We start from the raw sequence: 17582 nt of genomic DNA, 5'->3' as shown, positions 1-17582 counted from the left end.
ATTATGAAAGCTAAAGGCAATGAGAACCGTCTACAGCAAGCTCACTGACAGTAAGTAGACCTCAGATAGCTGGAACTAATATGAACACAGGGAAGCTGATCCACAAATTCTAAAATAACAAATGAATAATAAATTCATTTTAAAAAATTAAAACAAAGATGAAAAGGACTAACAACAAGTTATGAAAGTCTCTGCAAGCAGTGGTCAAGAGAATGGACTGCAGCTTGTGTATAGTAAAAAGCCGTTAAGTATTTATTTTCTTTAAACAGGATGAGGAACTTAGCCAAATCTTGAAAGATACCTGGTAGCAGCATACATCCAACAGAAACAAGAAGAGAAAAACTGTCATATACTGACAAAGTTTACTAACAAATTTTAACATGAATCTAAAATGCTCACTGAAGCTACAGAATAAATTTCAGAACTATTACAATATTATTAAAGACACTCAGAGGGAGTATGCCTTGCAACGTGGCTGAGGGCATCAAAATAATCACACTTTATGATCTCCCTTCTTTTTAAGTCTTTACATTACCTATGTATAGTTTTTTCAAATAAAATTAACACTTTAAATAGTATTTATGAGCATTAAGGCCACAGGATTTTTAAATATTTACCTAACCATTTAGAAAGCACTTAGCATTTTAGGTATAGAAAAATATCTTAACACACCAACTTTCATTTTTCCAAACCTCACATTTAAGTACTCACACATGCAATGACAGTGTTGCAAAGCTGACCACTGCTCTGTAAAATACACAACTGACATGGAATAGAAATACAGTTCAATTCCATCATAGCTTTCATATAGACAACTGACTTCTTTTAAGCTTCCTCTTAGATTCAGCCTGTTCCTGGCACACTGTAAACTTGCTGCTTAGTTCTAGTAACCCACCAAAAAATACAGTCAGCAGTAATTAGATTTTAACCTTAAATTCCTAAGTATGTTTCTAAAGGAGGACCTTAATTAAGAACTGACATATATATAATACATAAGTACTATAAATGTAACATATTTTATAATCATGTCATTATTTTTAGTATGGTATCTAATATAACACCTAAATAGTCAAAAATTACTCTATTCTCATGTAAATAAAAATAATTATCTTGATTTGCATTTTCAAGTATTTTTAAGATATTAATAAAAACAGTTAAATTTTAGAAAATGTATCAACAATTTTATCACAAGAACAAATCCACTTTTTAAAAGAAAGTTCTCTCCAAAAGAAAAAAAATTCAGATTTGTTCATTTGTCCCCAATCATACCTTCAAAAATATGTAGGATAGCAATAATAACTTTCTATACTAAAATATTAAAAATATTAAAATAAAACTTTTTAAATTACCCATTTGTGACTCCATATACTTTTGTTTATATACTACAGAAAGTATATAAAATCGCTGAATGACAGGCTTCATCTACTGGTGCACAGACACAGAGGAGATCACTGATGTCTCCAAAGTTAAATAGGAAGGCCAAGATTTGATCCCTGAACCTCTCTGCCTTTGAATCCAGATTATTTTTCCTCTTACGTCAGGTTTCACCTAGTCTCATTTGTCACTTTCTGAAAGAGCAAAAATGTTTTTATAATTATCATATATAACACTTGACAATTTGAAAACCATTTGATCATCTACTGATTTATTAACTTTCTAACATAATACACATGCAAAACACATACACACACACACGCACACACACAAACACACAAATCTTCTACGTTAAACTCCAAAGACAGCATAAAAAAAAATTTAATTTCTTGTATTATAATCTTTGCTAGGTTAAAAATACTATTAGTACGTACTTTAAGACACTCAAAATGTTTCTGCTAAAGAAAGAGTAGAAACTGAGTAAGGGTTTCCTACTCTAAGAAAATATGCTGTCTTTACAAGCACAAATTGTATTTTCTTCTAATACAAATAATAAGTGACATTACCTGCAATAAAACTGCACTTACAGGCTAGAAAAAGTTGCTTTGATAGCAAGGGAATCATACTAGGAAAAGAAGACTAGAATTTTTCAATTTATAAAAGAATAGACCTAGCTGTTCATAACTAACCAATAAATTACAAGCAAAATATTTAATGTTTCCCTGAAAATCCTCTACAAAAGCTACACTAAAGGACTTTCCCAATGTTAAAAATGCAATCTAGGCACATAAAAGTCAAATTTATTCCAATCTATGAAAATACCTGATGCAATCTGATAGTGAATCTTCTAATACGTTTTCACCTGATGGACATTTTTTTAAAGGTTTTTACTGCTGGTAGTAAACTTAAAAAAACAAAGGGTGTAACTGATTTGTTTGTTTTTCCTAGCATCTGGCCAAGTAATAACAGAACATAAGAGTGGTGTCTAAAGCCAAGCAAAGTGGTGCATTCAGAAGCAGAAGACAGGAAGACAGATCCTCCAGTTCGAGGCCCACCCAGGAGAGCCAGACAAGAGTACACAGCAAGACCCAGTCTCAAAAAAGAAAATCAAGAAGCTGCAGGAAAATGTCAAATGATATACTACATACTATAATATATAGACCTGTGTTTAGCAGGCCATAAAATCAACGTAGTGGCTCATAGATGATTTTGATGAGAACACAAGAGACCAGTGCCTCGAAAGTGTTAAGGACAAGAAACTTTTGTTTCCCCTCTTCTGGGTCACAGTGTGAAAAATACCACGCATCAGTAAAACCTGACAGCTAAGGATATACAATCCTCCATGAAGTTCCTACAGTTACCTTCTAAGTTGCAGAGAACATACCTCTGAGAACTGAAAAAAAATCTAATCAGACCCTAACACTGCCTTTTTTTTTCCCCCTAGATCTCATCTCTTCTGTCTGCCTGAATACATGCCTGTCTACACCAATGTTAATGTTACCCAACCAAACACAGTCCTCGGGAGGATCTGGAATGATAAATGTTAGCACTCGGTAAATGTTCGATACAGAGTAGCTACACTTAAAGGAACTCTTGACGCTGTAGACCAGGTGGATTTCCCAAGGCTACACAGAAAAAAAGTTCATTCCCTCCTGGTTATCCCAACTCCTTTAAAAACAAAGTATGCAAGCCTATGGGGGTGGGGGAGGAAATATTTTGGGCATCTTTCCACACATTACTAAGTTTAAAGGTTAGGTTGCTAAAATGTTCTCCTAATTATGCAAGAAATACGCAAGCCCATGCGTTAGTCTGGAAAAAACATTTTTAATTGCATTAGTGTATATTGCCGTCTATTCATCTAAACTGAGTCTCAATTCCAAGGCTCATTTCTGCTCTTTTAATTATGAAAACACTAATTTGTCCTCTCAGCTCATAACGAGCCTGGGCTGTGCAAGACCTGCATACACATACACTCTAGCTCTACAGGCATCATCTCCTGGCAGACATCCTCATTTTAACAGCAAGCAGATAAGCGGTACCAAAACGCTATGTGTAGGAGCCTACTATGTCCAAAGTGGGAGCAGTATTAAACCTCAGTCTGTCACCTCATTCTTGAAAACTCTCCCTCCTGCGTGAGCCGAGCCTGAGAGAGCGCTATTTCATTTCCACTCACTGATAAGAGGCCGCTGGCTTCTGCGTCCTTGAAGCGCCCCTCGTACCGAGGGCAGCCTTTCCATCACAGAACATCGGATCCCGGCCCCTTGCTTTCCGCCCAGGGCGCCCACTGCGCCGGGGTGGGGTGGGGGGCCTCCCGCGCGAGCGGTCCACCCGCGCTCCCCTTCCCAGATCTCGCTCGCCCTAGAACCCTACCTGTTCTCGGGAAATGCAAGGCAACGACGGTCTTCGGAACATCTTGCCACTGCCGTAGTAGCCGGCGGCGCTCTCCCCCAGCGACACGCAGCTGGACCTCCTCCGGGGTCGGATCACGGGCACTTTTTCTTCCGCCGTGCTCGGCGAGCGCGGGGCAGGAGAGGCAGCTCCCGGGACGTGGAAGAAGTGGTCCCAAGCCAGGGCCAGCAGGCACCCCGCTGCCCCGACCAGGCACGACAGCAGAGGCCTGAGCGCGGGCGGCAGAGCCCCGAGGCCGGAGAACGACACCCACCACACCAGGCCGGCGAACAGCAGCACCGGGACGCCGTGCCGCGGTGCCACGCGGGGCGCGAGCGCCAGCAGCCCCACGCAGCTCAGCACCAGGCACGGCAGCCGGCCCCCCGCCGCCGCCGCCGCCTCCTCCTCCTCCGCCGCCGCCGCCGCGGGCTCCCCGCGCAGCCACGACCACCCCCGCCACGCCGCCAAGTCGCCCAGGTAGCAGCAGGCGGGCAGCGCCAGCAGCCGCCACCGGGAGCCGCGGCCCGGGCCGCGCCGCTGCGCGCGCGTCACGAAGCAGGTGAGGAAGAAGAAGGCGCAGGCGATGCTGAAGAGCGGGCTGAGGCTGAGCGAGCAGGCGCGCAGCAGCGCCCACAGCCCCGCCGCCCCGGCCGCCCAGCGCTCGGGCCCCGCGCCCAGCAGCGCGGCCAGGACAAAGGCGGCCAGGGCGCCGCCGAGCCTCGAGAGGCTCGCCCGGGCGCGGAGCGGGGCGGCCCGCGGCGGCTCCACGTTGCAGAAGCGGCAGAGGTGGAACAAGAAGCCGCGCGGGGGGTCCCGCCGCAGCGGGCTCACGCAGCTCTTCACGTAGCCGTTGCGCAGGCTCTCGGGGGGCGAGGCGGCCGAGCCCCGCGGCGGCGGCGGTGGCGGCGGGGACCTCATGGCTGGCGCGTCCCGCTCGCGCTCGTCCTTCCTCACGGCCCCGGGCCGGGCCGCACGGTGGCCGCTGACGCTCGCCGACCCCGCCGCGCCGCCCCCTCCGCGTTCCGGGCGCCCCGAGCTTCCGCGGGGAGCGGTCAGGGCTGAGCCCGCAGTCGCCGCCGCCACCCGGGATCCCCGGCGCGCGGGCTGAGGGGCGGCGGCGTCCGCCTCATGCCGGCTGAGGAGAGCGGCGGGAGGGGCTTCTCTGCGTCCCGGGCCGCCGCGGACGCCTCTGCTTTTTTTTTTTTCCCGCCCCCCAACCCCCGCCCGCAGGCACCGCTCGGGACCGGAGGCGGCGGCGGCGCCTCCTCCCGGCTCCCGCGCGCTTGCAACAGTTACCTCACGGCCGCAGCCTGGTCCGTTGGGCGCGCGGTCGGGCGCTCCTCCCTTCCCTCCCCCCTCCTCTACCCACCCCCCGCCCGCCCTCAGCGGCTGCCCCGGCCGGGCGCGCGCCCCCGCCGGCGGGCCCCGCGCGCTCCCGTGACTCGGCCGGTCGCTGCTCGGGCCGCGAGCCGCCCGCGTCAGGATGCGCATCCGGGCCCCGGCGGGGTGCCGCTGGTCCCTCGAGAGAGACTGCCCTTCGTGTGAGGATGCCAGGCTCGGCGGGCCGGCGCAGCTGGGACACCTCCTCGCCCGGACTGCCACAGAGCGCGACGACGTGCTCTGTGGAAGATGGGAGGGACTGAGCGAAGTCCTGAGACACCCACCGACCCACCCCCATCCCCCCAACACAAGCCACTTGAGCGGTAAGTCACCTACTCAGGTCACTGCGAGGTCTTGGTGAGGCGTGGACCCCAAGGATAACGAGGTGAGAGGGGCCGAGGTGTGAGCCTTCAGGCTGTGTGGATGGAGACGTGAAGGGGGAGGGTCAGCCAACACCAGGGCCGGGATGAAGAAACTTTCTCCGCACGGTTCAATCTGGCTTCCAAGGCAAGGTGGACTTAGTGCACAGCATCAGGCCCAGGATCCCTTCGGCGCCTCAAGGGGCCGGGGACCCCTGGAGGATGCATCCTGACAGCAAGTAAGTCTTGCTGAAGAGCCCTTTTCAGTGAGGCTACGAACTAATACCCAGTCCTACGTTTGGCATCCTTGCCAGACGTGCACCGCTTCACACCCCTGCCGCTCCACCACTGCAGGGACTTCTTTCCAAGTGAGAGACTTTTCCTGTGCCACAGTGTGTTCTGAGGGAGAGGAGAGAAGGGAGTCGGCCCCACCGTCCTAAGGCCACTCTTCAATTTGAATGGGTTGGCTGGCCTTGAAAGAAGCCAAGTAAGATGTTTTCTGTGGAGGACTGGTGAAACTGGTGACATTAGGAAAGACAAAAGTGGGAGTGACATTAGCAAAGACAGACTTTGAAGTGGGAGAAAAGAACTTTGCTGAACCAAAGGATTGCCCTGGAACCTAACCAGGCATAACTGCCTTAGAAAGTGTGAACTGTTTCCCTCCACTGGAACTCTCCCTTCAACCTCAAGACAGGCCTGCTTTTCTCAAAAATTCAGTTCCCCATTTTTTCCAGGGAGATGAGAAACCTTACTGTGTGGTAAATCCCACAAACAGACCTATTTTTCACCAATTAATCTCAGCCCACAGCCATGACCTAAAGCAGACCATTTTCATATATGGTCATAGTTCACATGCATAATAGAAATCACTGAGGAATTAACACAGGAATTTGACAAATGTGGGGAAAGACTGCAATTTCCTTGGCTTTTCTATGTATTGGATAAAGAAAATAAATTTTTAATTGAGTGTTCTAATGGTTACCCGTGTCCTACATGATAAAAATTCTGTGTCTTTTTTCCATTAGATAAATGAAAGGCGGGAACTCATTTTAGCTAAACTCAACAAATGCATGTTTTAAATCTTGTACACAGAAATCATCACACACACACACAATCACTTGAAGATTAAATAGGAAACCAAGCCTATATAGTTAGAGCTTGTATAGAAGGGCATAACAAAACAAACATCAGTATTACTAAAATATCCATTTTAGGAAATTTTTAAATAATAAACTATAAAACACACAAACTAAAGTTACTGTGTTGTTACTTTTAAATCTGAACTTGTCCCTGAGAGAGAATAGACATGGTAATGAAAGCAGTAGTGGGTTAGACAGCATTTCTTGAGCTGGGTTCCAACCAGTTCATGCCCCGAGAGTAAGCAAGTCGTGCTTTAAAAAACAAACAACAAACAAACAAAAATAAAACCACCTCACCCTTTCCCATTGTAAAAAGAAGCAATTTAACTTGATGACATTTAAAGTCTTCTGGTTTAAAAAAAAAAAAAAAAAAAAAAAAAAGCTTTGTCTGTATGCCAAAACCAAAACCATAGAAGTATCGTTAGGATTCATCTTTCAAACTGACGCAGGCAACCTTTGAATTATTTATGCCCTGCAGTTTAACCAAATTCTCAGTGTCGATAAATGAAAATGAAGGGGACTGTACAAAGAATTGTTGCCTGGAAAATAGAATTCAAATCCACTTTCACAAAACTGTTTTACTTAGCAATTCCTTAAAGATCTTTTAGCTGCTGTTGTCAGATCTTTGTGGGTCTAAAAGCCCAGATTTCTCCATAACACACAGATGGAGCACATCTGTCTGTACACCAACCCAGTACCTGAGGATTCTAAAATAAAATGTAAGTATTGTGACAAGGCGATCAGAAGTTTACTTAACAGTTTATAATAACTCCCTTCTCTATTTATAGTCTTTGTCAAAGATTACTAGGCTGCATTTCCTACAGGGCAAGTTAATTATTCTTCTCCCAAACATAAACAGCTAATAGGTTTCCTTACTTTTCATCCTTAGGCTCAAGAATCTATGCATTGTTTGTTGTGACGGAAGACCTAGTACATACTAGTACATACGTTTAGCTTCTCTGAGCTCTCTATTCCAGCCTTCTTTAACTGAGTGAGGCTCAATCGCTGTCTCCTCCATCGGTCACTTTCAATTTGATGATCTGCGACATGGAATCCTGGTGCTTACCACTCCTCTCTTAAGTCATTCTGAGGCAATGCAGCCCCTTGTATTATATTTGTCTAGTAATGGGGCCTTTGTCACATTCCAAATACCCAGAGTTGCCATGTGTGGTCTAATTTTGTTCTGTATCCCTTAAAGGAGAACCGACTCCACTGAGCTACTGATGCTTCCATTAACTGTGAAGGAACCCCGTGCTGATCTTTCTTTCTCGGAGCCTAGAACTAGCCCTAAAAACTAATTTGGTGCCTAAGGACACCTTTATCATTGGCAGACAATGCCTACTACAACCCATGTTTCCCTACAAACACAATTTAAGATATTCCAGCACTAGGGTCTGCCCAATTGCTGATGCATCAAAAATGGTTCTTAATGAAGCCAGAAGACAAAGAGGTCTCATGTTTGATCTCAGCCGTTTTCCCTTCCATTGTCTCTTCTAGGAACTAATTCCCCACCCTTGTGACTTGAATTTCAACTGTTGTTTTTGATAGGCTCATTTCCTAACTCTAAATCCCAGAAGTAAGGAAAATCCATTTCTAGAACAATATCCCCAGAAATCCTTTTCTAAAATCAAATTGTTTTCAATGACTCTTGGCTGCTGCACCTATGGTGGCTCTTATAATTACAATTATGGAACATAAATAGAAAAGAATAGGACAGGAAATTGAATAAGACACAGGACTCTCATCTTTATTATCAGACAAAAGGCAACTCCTGAGACTCTGACGGCTAAGAGCTGCCAGGCATGGTGGTATGTGACTGTTAACCCAACGTTCAGGAGGCTGAGGCAGGAGAATCATGAGTTCAAAAGCAATGTGGGCGCAATATGAGAAGCCCCTAACTCAAAACACCAAAAGAAGGGAAAGTGAGAGGCATGGAAAAACAGAAGAGACAAGGAAAGAAGGATTGGAGGTGGAGAAATTATGAAATATTAAGAGGCCTTGGAAAGAGAATAATATTTACTGGTTCTTTAAAAGACTTTTAATAATGTTCCCACTGTATATTATCACTTTTAACCATGGTTTTCAATTATTTTTTCAGAAAAAAAGATGTTATGCAAATGATAGGCTGCTTGTTTGCTTGTTTGTTTGTTTGTTTGAGACAATGTCTCTCTATGGAGCCTTCGCTGTCTTGGAACTTTCTACATAGACCTGGCTTGCCCTGAACTCACAGAGATCTGCCTGCCTCTGCCTCCTGAGTGCTGGGATTGAGGATGCCTGTGCTACCACACCCAGCCTTAGGTAAAAATGCCCAGACCACTCAGTAGATCTCAAAAACCTCTAGTACCCTACCCGAAAAAGGAATATTTAGGAAAATCCTGAATGTTCTTCCTAAACATATCTTCACAGAATTCCATAAAATACAGTTCTAAGTTTTTAGGAAAGAAGACACAAAGCAATCTGGCACATTTTAAGTATCAATCCTTCAGGAATAAGCCAATTAACCAGTGTCATTGATGTTTCTAATTTCTAATATTAAGATTTTCCCATAAGTTACATGTGAACCTTATTTTTAAGAAAGTGAATCAACATTTACAAACTTAGATTTAAAAAGTAAAAACAAACTAACTATTCTTCAGTATAGAAAATATGATTCTATTTTGAATAGTCAGACAATTCTGTTGCCCGAAGATGTTAAAAAATATCCGCTTTCCTTCCAGCTAATACCTTTATCAGAATGGAGTCTACCTTTTACTTACTCCTTTGTTTTTTAATGTGTCTGTGTATATGCTATACATATACATGTTTACATGTGTGGGGTATGCAATGTGTAGGGGCACGCATATGTATACATGTGGAGGCCCACAGTTTACCACCTTGTTCACTGAGGCAGGCGTTCTAGCTGAACCCAGAGCTCATCAGTTCTAGTCTCCTAGATGCCTGCTCTGAGGATGCCATCTCTAGATTTCCATTGCTAGAATTACAGGTGGGCTCCCAGGCCTACTGGACATTTAAATGAGGAGTGAAGATCTCAACCCTCGTCATCCTACGGCAAGCACTTTATCCATTTCCCCAGCCCCTTACTTACTCATAAGTCATCAAGTCTCTATTTACAGAATACTTACTATATTATATTCAAAAACAAATAGACAATAACAGTTACTCACAGCTCCCTCAGAGCTACAACTGTCTCTAGGAAAAAGAAAGTATACACATAAACTATTAAAAGTAGAACGTAGCACATAAAAACTTGGTTACAAGAATTCACAACTATTAAAGAAAAAGATTATTCTCTTTAGAATGCCCCCACTGTGTGTCTCATATTGTCTCACTATCTCGCCTTTATGATAATTCTTTCCCTACTTTCTTTCTTTCTTTTTTTTTTTTTTCCATTTCTGTACTTTAATTCCTTCACTTCCTTCACTTCCTCTTTGGCACCCTTGTCCACGAACATTTAATATACCATCCTTAATAGATGCATGCATTTACTAAGTGCCTGGTCCCTGACAGCAAAGATACCGTAATGATAATGATCCATAGTCTAATGGAACATAGAAAAGTAAAATAACTACTAAAGATGAAAGGAATAGAATCTTTGATGGAGAGTTAAACTGTGTTTTTTGCTCTTGGGAAGGCTAGATGAAGAGCACCTGTCTAGACTGTCAGGGAGAGCACATGAGGAGCAGGGGCCTGGGGACAGGTGAAGGAAGTCATATCGGGATCAGCATTGAAAGGTAAATAGAAGTTACCTGAATATGTGGGAAGACAAGAGAAGCTGGGCAGAGGACGCAAGCAAGTACAAAGCCCTGTACTGATGCAACCCTGGTGTATTTGGTTAACTCTAAGCATGCTATACCTGTAAGGGGGTCAAAAAGAAAAAAAAGAAAAAGGATATACTAGGTTTGAGGGGGCAAGTCATGATGCTATGCTACGTGAAACTGGAGTTTACTATTTGTTAAAATATTTATGTTGTTGCTGTATATATTTACCTTCTAAAATACAATCTTCAAGTACAAGAATTCTCTTATTCAGACTTAACTCAGTCTCCTGACCAGCACGGTCTTCATCCAATAGCAAGTGATCAGACATTTTTCAAGTTCTGTTTCTCAAGGAATGTTTTACAAACACTTTCAGTTACTTGTTCAATATATTTTGTTTGCTTCATCAGAGAATTTGAATAGAAATCCCTTCAATGATTTGACAGAAAGCAAGATTCCATATTCTTATAAATATTGTTAACATCCATTTTCACAAAATTAAGAAAAGGACACTTTTTTAAGTTTACAAAAAATACACACTTATGTTTGATTTAAATTATAAATCCAAATTCTTATAAGAAATGTAGATTTAAATTTAATTCAGGAGATGATGCCTATATTTATTTTGCTATAAAAGATTATATCCTAATATTTGAAAATTTTTGTTTCTTTCTAATTTTCAGAACAATGATTATATCTATGCCAAAAAATTCACTGCTGTGAGATTTAAAAATATAACAATTTATAAAGGCCTTAAATCACTAATTATTAATCTGAAATTTCCTGGATTTTTGTTGCTCTTACACCTAAAAGCTCAAGCTTGAACAATAAACAGCAATGCAGACTCTTTCCAAGTTTTCCTGTTCCCTCTGTAGACAAGCAGCAGTTTCTTCAGCTCTGGCTATAGCAGCAGATCTTAAGGGTCACAGCCATGATGGTGGCAGCTTACCGTTGACACTGAACTTGTGGTTAATTGTGGAGTTCTGCCACAAAACCACCTCACTACCACAAGCTGGATACTTGCCCAGGAGAGTGACAAACTGCCAGACAGAGCAACCTATGCGAGGCAGCAAGAGCAAAATGCCTTTTACACCAGGCAGCACTCATTTCTGGATTCCAAACAGAGCCACAGTGGAACACAACAAGAAAAACTTGGGAGTCAGCTTGTTCTGCTAAATCTGCTTAAAATTTATTAGGCTGTTTTGCAAGAGAAGCTCAGGAGAATTCATTTGATACATTATGTAGAATCATGAATAAATGTGAACTATTCTTTTATAAGTTTAATAGGGTGGAATTGTATAATTATATTACTCTGAACTGCAAAATGAACTACCTACACATGATCATTACAAATAGAAGCAAATAGTGTGTTCTGTGCCTGTGACTGAGCTGCACGCAGCAGCACAGCAGCTCTGGGAATGTATTGGAAGGCAGCGTGGAGTGAGTGAAGACGATTCATTCTTCACTGCCAGTCTGACCTCGTTACCACTTTGTAACTCATGACCTCGGAGCTTATTGATGTCTCATATTACATACCTCATCCACAAAATGCCTATGGCTCTTGGAGCTTTAATTATGTGGCAAATCAAATTACATTTTTAAGGTAAATAACAATGTGTAGATGCTGTATGTGTTTTCATGCACGTGTGTGTGTGTGTATGTGTGTGTGTGTGTGTGTGTGTGTGTGTGTGTGTGTGTGTGTGTGTGTGTTCATCTATCTACCCTGCTCTTTGCCTCATATATCTCTTCAGGACATCCCATTATTCTGTTAATTATGAGTTTTACCGAAAAGATCTCTAGATTTCACCATTTGTAAAACTCTTTCTTGAGCCTTACTTTCAACTTAATTTGATTCTTCATCTTTGTTTTCCTAACTCTATCATCAGATAGATAAATTAACAGCCCTCATTCATCATAAAGCAGATGATACAAGGTTTTAGTGCCCTAATTACTAAGCGTGTAGAATTAATACATTACTTTCCATGGAATAACTATATATAATTAGCCTATTCTTGTAGGCCTGTGGAAATTTATACTACAGAAAATATGTTGTTTTAGGTCCTGTTCATGATAACAAGGAGAAACAGAAAAAAATAATCTGATATTAACAACTCATTTCATCCATAATAACATTAAACATCCTAAAGACAAATATTTGTGTTTTTCAGAAGTTTATGCCTTCATTTATCATGTACCAGGCACTATTTAGACACTAAAGTTACAAATATGTTCAAACAAATTGAGCCGCTTCCCTCAGTTTAGTCGAAGGGAAGATATGTAAACAAACGCAGCATAGTGTGAAATGCTCTGAGTTCTTAGCACGTACAGAGCGGAGCAAAGAGGAGTTCTCAGACAAAGAGATGCTGCTAGCCTGATTACCAAAGAATAAGTAAAGGCTCCCCAAGTGTACAAGAAGAAAGACAAGAGTCCAGACCAAGAGCAGGATGTGCAGAGTTGTGAGGGCTGTCTTGGGAAGTTCTGGAACTGTAGGCAGATTGGTAGAAGAAAGGTGGATGAGGAAAAAACACAAAAGAAAAATGTGGAGACCAAGTGTGGGAAACCCTCTGGGTCACTGAGAAGTAGAAACAACTTCACCTTATGGCTAATAAGGACCTATTGAAGGTTCTACAGCAGAAGGAAGGCATGCTCTGTTTTTATCATGCATTTTAAAATTAGTACCAGTACTGCATAGGGGTATTTTGGAAGAATGTGAGACCAAAGCCAGGAAAACCATTTAAGAAACAATTGTAATAAGTCTGATCAATTCCAAATTATTCGAATGGGTATTGTGAAGAAAATTCCCTTGGACTAGTCTAGGTGACCAGAATAATTTTAAAGGCATTAATGAGGATAAAAAATATTAGAGGAATAGTTTAGAGTAAAGATTATGGATATCATTTTAAACAGGTTAAAAATAACAGAAGATGTTTCTTGAATCCGAAATTCAAGAGCAAGTTGGATGGAAAGGCAGATTGGAACCCTACAGTATTTAGGTAGAATGGGTGAAGCAAAGATCAGTTTTTTGTTTTGTTTAACTCTGAAGAAACACCAAGAAGAAAGTATATGCAACAAAAGGATGACGATGGAGGAAAAATGCTACAAAGAGAACCAGGCAATAGAAGTGCTTTAAATCAACATAAAGAAGGTTTGAAAGACAAAAAGATGAGGACAAGAAAGTATTCACCAGAAACCATTGTTGCTATTATGTGAATCAGCACTTGCATTTGTATAGGACTGGCAGTGACTTAAGGAAAGGATGAAAACTTACCTTGGCATTAAAAAAAAAAGTTTAATTTTAAGCAATTACCCAGGAGATAACAGTTTTAGTTGTCTTGATGGTTTTGCTTGGTTGGTTTTGTTTTGTTTTTATTCGTTTTGACCTTACCAGCATAGTTGAAATGGCTTAGTGATATAAGTTGATACACCTTTGATTTGGGGCAGTATAAGAAACAGTATGCCAGGCATGGTGACACATACCATACATTTTAATTTCCGATACTGATGGGGCTGAAGAAGGAAGACTACAAGCTCAAGACCAGTCTGGTCAACTGAGGGAGACTGTCTCAATTTTTTATTTTGAAAAAAAAAAAAAGGTTGAGGATGCAAGCAAACAGTAGAATGCTGGCTTTGTGCCGCTTGCCCCATATGCACAAAGCCCTGGCTTCAATCCCAGAACCATGAATGAACTTGATAGATTTCTCTAAATGGTATGACTACAGTATTTCATATATTTTCATAAATAAATGTTATAAGTTAGCACTAACTTTATAGCCATATGTCTTACAAATGGGAGAGAACAAAATAGGAGAGTGAGACTAGTCTTCATAATACAAAGGCAAATAGAAGTCCCCAGCAGATCGGAAACTTTTTAATTGAACAATTATCCATCCGGCTTCAAAGAGGAAGGCAATATGTGCCCAATTCTTTTTTTTTTTTTCATGTACTCCTTTGAAGTCAATGACATGTCTTCATTTTTTAAAAGACTCAGATGAGATCGTTTAGTCTTGCTCAATGGTCTTCGCTTAACACTATACTTTCATCAGCTCTGGTAATAGCAAACAGCCAACTAGATCTACTAATTAAAAGCAAAATATAGATTTGTACATTTAAAGAAATTTTTAATGTTTGGTTAGATAATTCAGACAAAACCAAGGCCCTTTTATGTCCTTTTCCTGCTAAATAACCAGGATTAGCTGTAGTGCTCCAGTTTTAACCTAACATCAATCTTAACTCAAATTATGCTTGGACTGTTCCCAGTGACAACTCTCTAGCATGGTTTGGTGCTTTGGAAACTATATTAAATATAAGTGCAAACTGAAAAATAACAAGAACCCTTACATAAATTAAAGGTTTTAATACTGTATTTGGGGGATGTTTAATCATGTTTGAAAGGATGACTAACATCTACTTTAATATGAACAAGACTTTAAACAAATCAAAAATACCTCAGAGGCAAGGCTGGCTTTAATTCTTAGCAACCCGCTTTTTTACAGGTGAAAAGGTTTGCATCAGATCCCCCCTCCCCCATTATAACCTCCCAAATGTTGTCAATACCAGCAACCCACTGTCTTCAAACAAATATCAACCTACCAGGGAACCATGAGGTTTTATTGTGCTATAAAATAGACCGGACATTTCTAAAGCTCTGTAGGAATGATTGTGACTAAATCTTTACTAAAAATAGTTTCAAAATAAATGGTGGGCTCCAAGTTTCTCCAACAATCAAAATCCCTTCATTGCTTCCCCAGTCTTGCTCTCAAGTTTTGTTCTTCTAGAATCGCCTTTCAGGAGGGATCTCCTGCCCCATATTCATAACAGGACTAAAGTTTGCAGCTCTTCTCTTTCCCAAGACATAAGAATGGAGGAAAGCGTTGGCGTCAGCTCCCTGCACACGTTCATTCACTTCTGTCAAGTTTCTGTTTTCAATTCTCCAGCACACTGTTGACCGCTAGTTATGTCCTAGTTTTTATTATCATGCTCATAAAAAGCCTCAGTTTCACAAATACATCACTTTGAAAAAATCACATATTTTATGACAGAAAGCAAATATTTGTTAATTTGGCCTGTTGTGGATACCTTCAAGGAATGTGTGTCACATTCAGGAATATGATGTGATATATGTATGCATCTATTTCATGGGATGAGGTCAGATATAAATGACCACACAGAAAAAAATAATGCAAAATGGATTACCCTGTGCACAAACACACACATAGACAAACTGTCATCACATAATTCATATTAAAACAAGTTGTTATACAAATGCATTTATAGTCATGAATGTTTTTCCAATATAAGCATTCGTTCAAGTTACTGAGTGTTGAGGCACCTAAGGCTTACCTACGCAGTTTTTCTTCATCATGGATTGCTTCATGTAACAGAAATCCAGCATGTAGGTTTGAAGTCAGAAAAATCAATCCTTCCCGTGTGGTAGTGTCATTTGAAGAGATACAGGAAATGCTGCCATGCTAGAGGAATTACGTCACTTCGGCTGGCCTTGAGAGTTTCCATCCACATGCATAGTTCTCACTCTCTGCTCCATGCTGTAGTTGGATGAGCTTTGAGCTGCTGCTTCAGCTGCCATGTGCAACAGTTGTTGTGTTGCCATTTTCAGGGTCTCGTATATCCACCTGGAAACATAGGCCAAATTAAATTATTTTATAATTATCCTAAGACAGAAACAGCAAAGTCACTAATACATAAAGTTTGACACCTGGAATAGTTGTTTTATGTAATTGAAGAGAACTGTGACTATTAAAAAGGTTACCTTATTGTTTAAACTCATAGGGGTTTTGTCCATTTGTACAACCAAAATAAAGAGGGACATCATAATGACTGAATAGATTGTCAACACATGTTACATTTTTTTCAAAATAAATAACCACATGTAACAATGAAAAAAAAAACACAAAATGGATTGCCCTTTAAAAAAAAATCAGCCAAATTGCAATGGGAATCTGAAAGGATTACATGAAATATAGAGCACTTCCCAGGCATGTATGAGGCTCTTACATATACACATATATACTTTTTAAAAATCTGTCTTTCAGGAGTGAATATAATTTAGAAACAGGAGAAAAGGGTGTAAATGTGAAGAAAATATTCATGAAAGCAATATAAAGTTGGAGAATGGTAAAAAGAAAAAAATACAGTATAATAAGTCCCCTAATCCACTTACTGATTCTCAAAGTATGCAGGAAATAATCTTTCTCTTACATATGAGGAAACTGCAGAACAGAGAAAAGAAGTAACATAACCAAAATCACACATCTAGTAATGGGCTGATCCTAGACTAAACCCATGATATGTGACTCCAGAGCTCATATGTATATTCTATTATATCAACAATTATTAACATTGGTACATAAAAATCTCCCAGCTAATATGTACTCATAGGGCAAAAATGCAGATTTCTGAACTTTATCAACAAAGATTCTAACTCTGTAAACCAAAGATGGGATTAAGAAGCCTGCATCGCTGAGCCCAGAACATGTCCAGCTAACCATCCTTAGGCTAAGGGCTGAAAGCTTCTTGCCTCCATACAATGTTATCATTTGCAAGCCTAGACCTTGATTGCTTCAGCTTCCAGCCTCTGTCTGCTAACCTAGGCCTAGAGTGTTTTCAGCCTCTAAGACTTAAACTGCTGAATGAGCTCACCCTTTCTAGTTCTTTCTGAACTTCAGCTGACTAGTTCAACTAGGCTATTCTTTTTTTGTTGTTGTTTTCTTTTGTTTTGTTTGTTTTTTGAGACAAGGTCTCTCTGTGTTAGCCTCTGCTGTCCTGGACTCACTTTGTAGACCAGGCTGGCCTCGAACTCACAGCGATCCACCTGCCTCTGCCTCCTGAGTGCTGGAATTACAGGCATGCGCCACCACGCCCAGCTGTTCTGGCTCAAAACTCCTCTCCAAGCTTACTGATTCAAACTGGCTTCTCTAGGCATCTCACTGAATTGCTCTGCCTGGAAAAACTGCCTCTTTACTCCACAAACTGAACTGTACTAAACAGCCTGCACTGAACTCAATTGAACTACTCCCTCCCCCGCCTCTTCCTCTTTCTCTCTTCCCTGTCTCTCCCTGTGCTTCTCTTAAATAGCCTCTGAGAAAGGGGGAAGGGTATATTTAAAGGTGTGTTTATATTCTGCCCAGAAGTATTAAAGGTGTGTGTGTGTACTAAGGGCATGTGGGGGG

General features: G+C 41.5%; 1 protein-coding gene and 2 long non-coding RNA genes across 4 annotated transcripts in view; 2 read left to right on the top strand and 1 right to left on the bottom strand.

The window, feature by feature from the left end:
- The window catches only part of LOC311591673, a 101962-nt gene extending 98229 nt beyond the window's left edge, over positions 1-3733 (top strand). Inside the window, exon 3 of the long non-coding RNA XR_014777161.1 lies at positions 2323-3733. This is a non-coding gene — a long non-coding RNA (uncharacterized lncRNA). The remainder of the gene's footprint in view (positions 1-2322) is intronic.
- The window catches only part of PDE3B (phosphodiesterase 3B), a 122801-nt gene extending 117389 nt beyond the window's left edge, over positions 1-5412 (bottom strand). For both annotated transcript variants that reach the window (XM_084771513.1, XM_084771514.1), the window contains exon 1: positions 3745-5412. In XM_084771513.1, the coding sequence (XP_084627639.1) occupies positions 3745-5253 (1509 nt within the window). In that variant the 5' untranslated portion in view covers positions 5254-5412. The remainder of the gene's footprint in view (positions 1-3744) is intronic.
- The window catches only part of LOC311591667, a 31875-nt gene continuing 19620 nt past the window's right edge, over positions 5328-17582 (top strand). The window contains exon 1 of the long non-coding RNA XR_014777159.1: positions 5328-5465. This is a non-coding gene — a long non-coding RNA (uncharacterized lncRNA). The remainder of the gene's footprint in view (positions 5466-17582) is intronic.

The sequence above is a fragment of the Acomys minous genome (genome assembly GCF_964271855.1).
Source record: "Acomys minous genome assembly, chromosome: 2".
NCBI classification, from domain to species: Eukaryota; Metazoa; Chordata; class Mammalia; order Rodentia; family Muridae; genus Acomys; species Acomys minous.
This window is presented reverse-complemented; position numbering and strand designations above follow the sequence as displayed.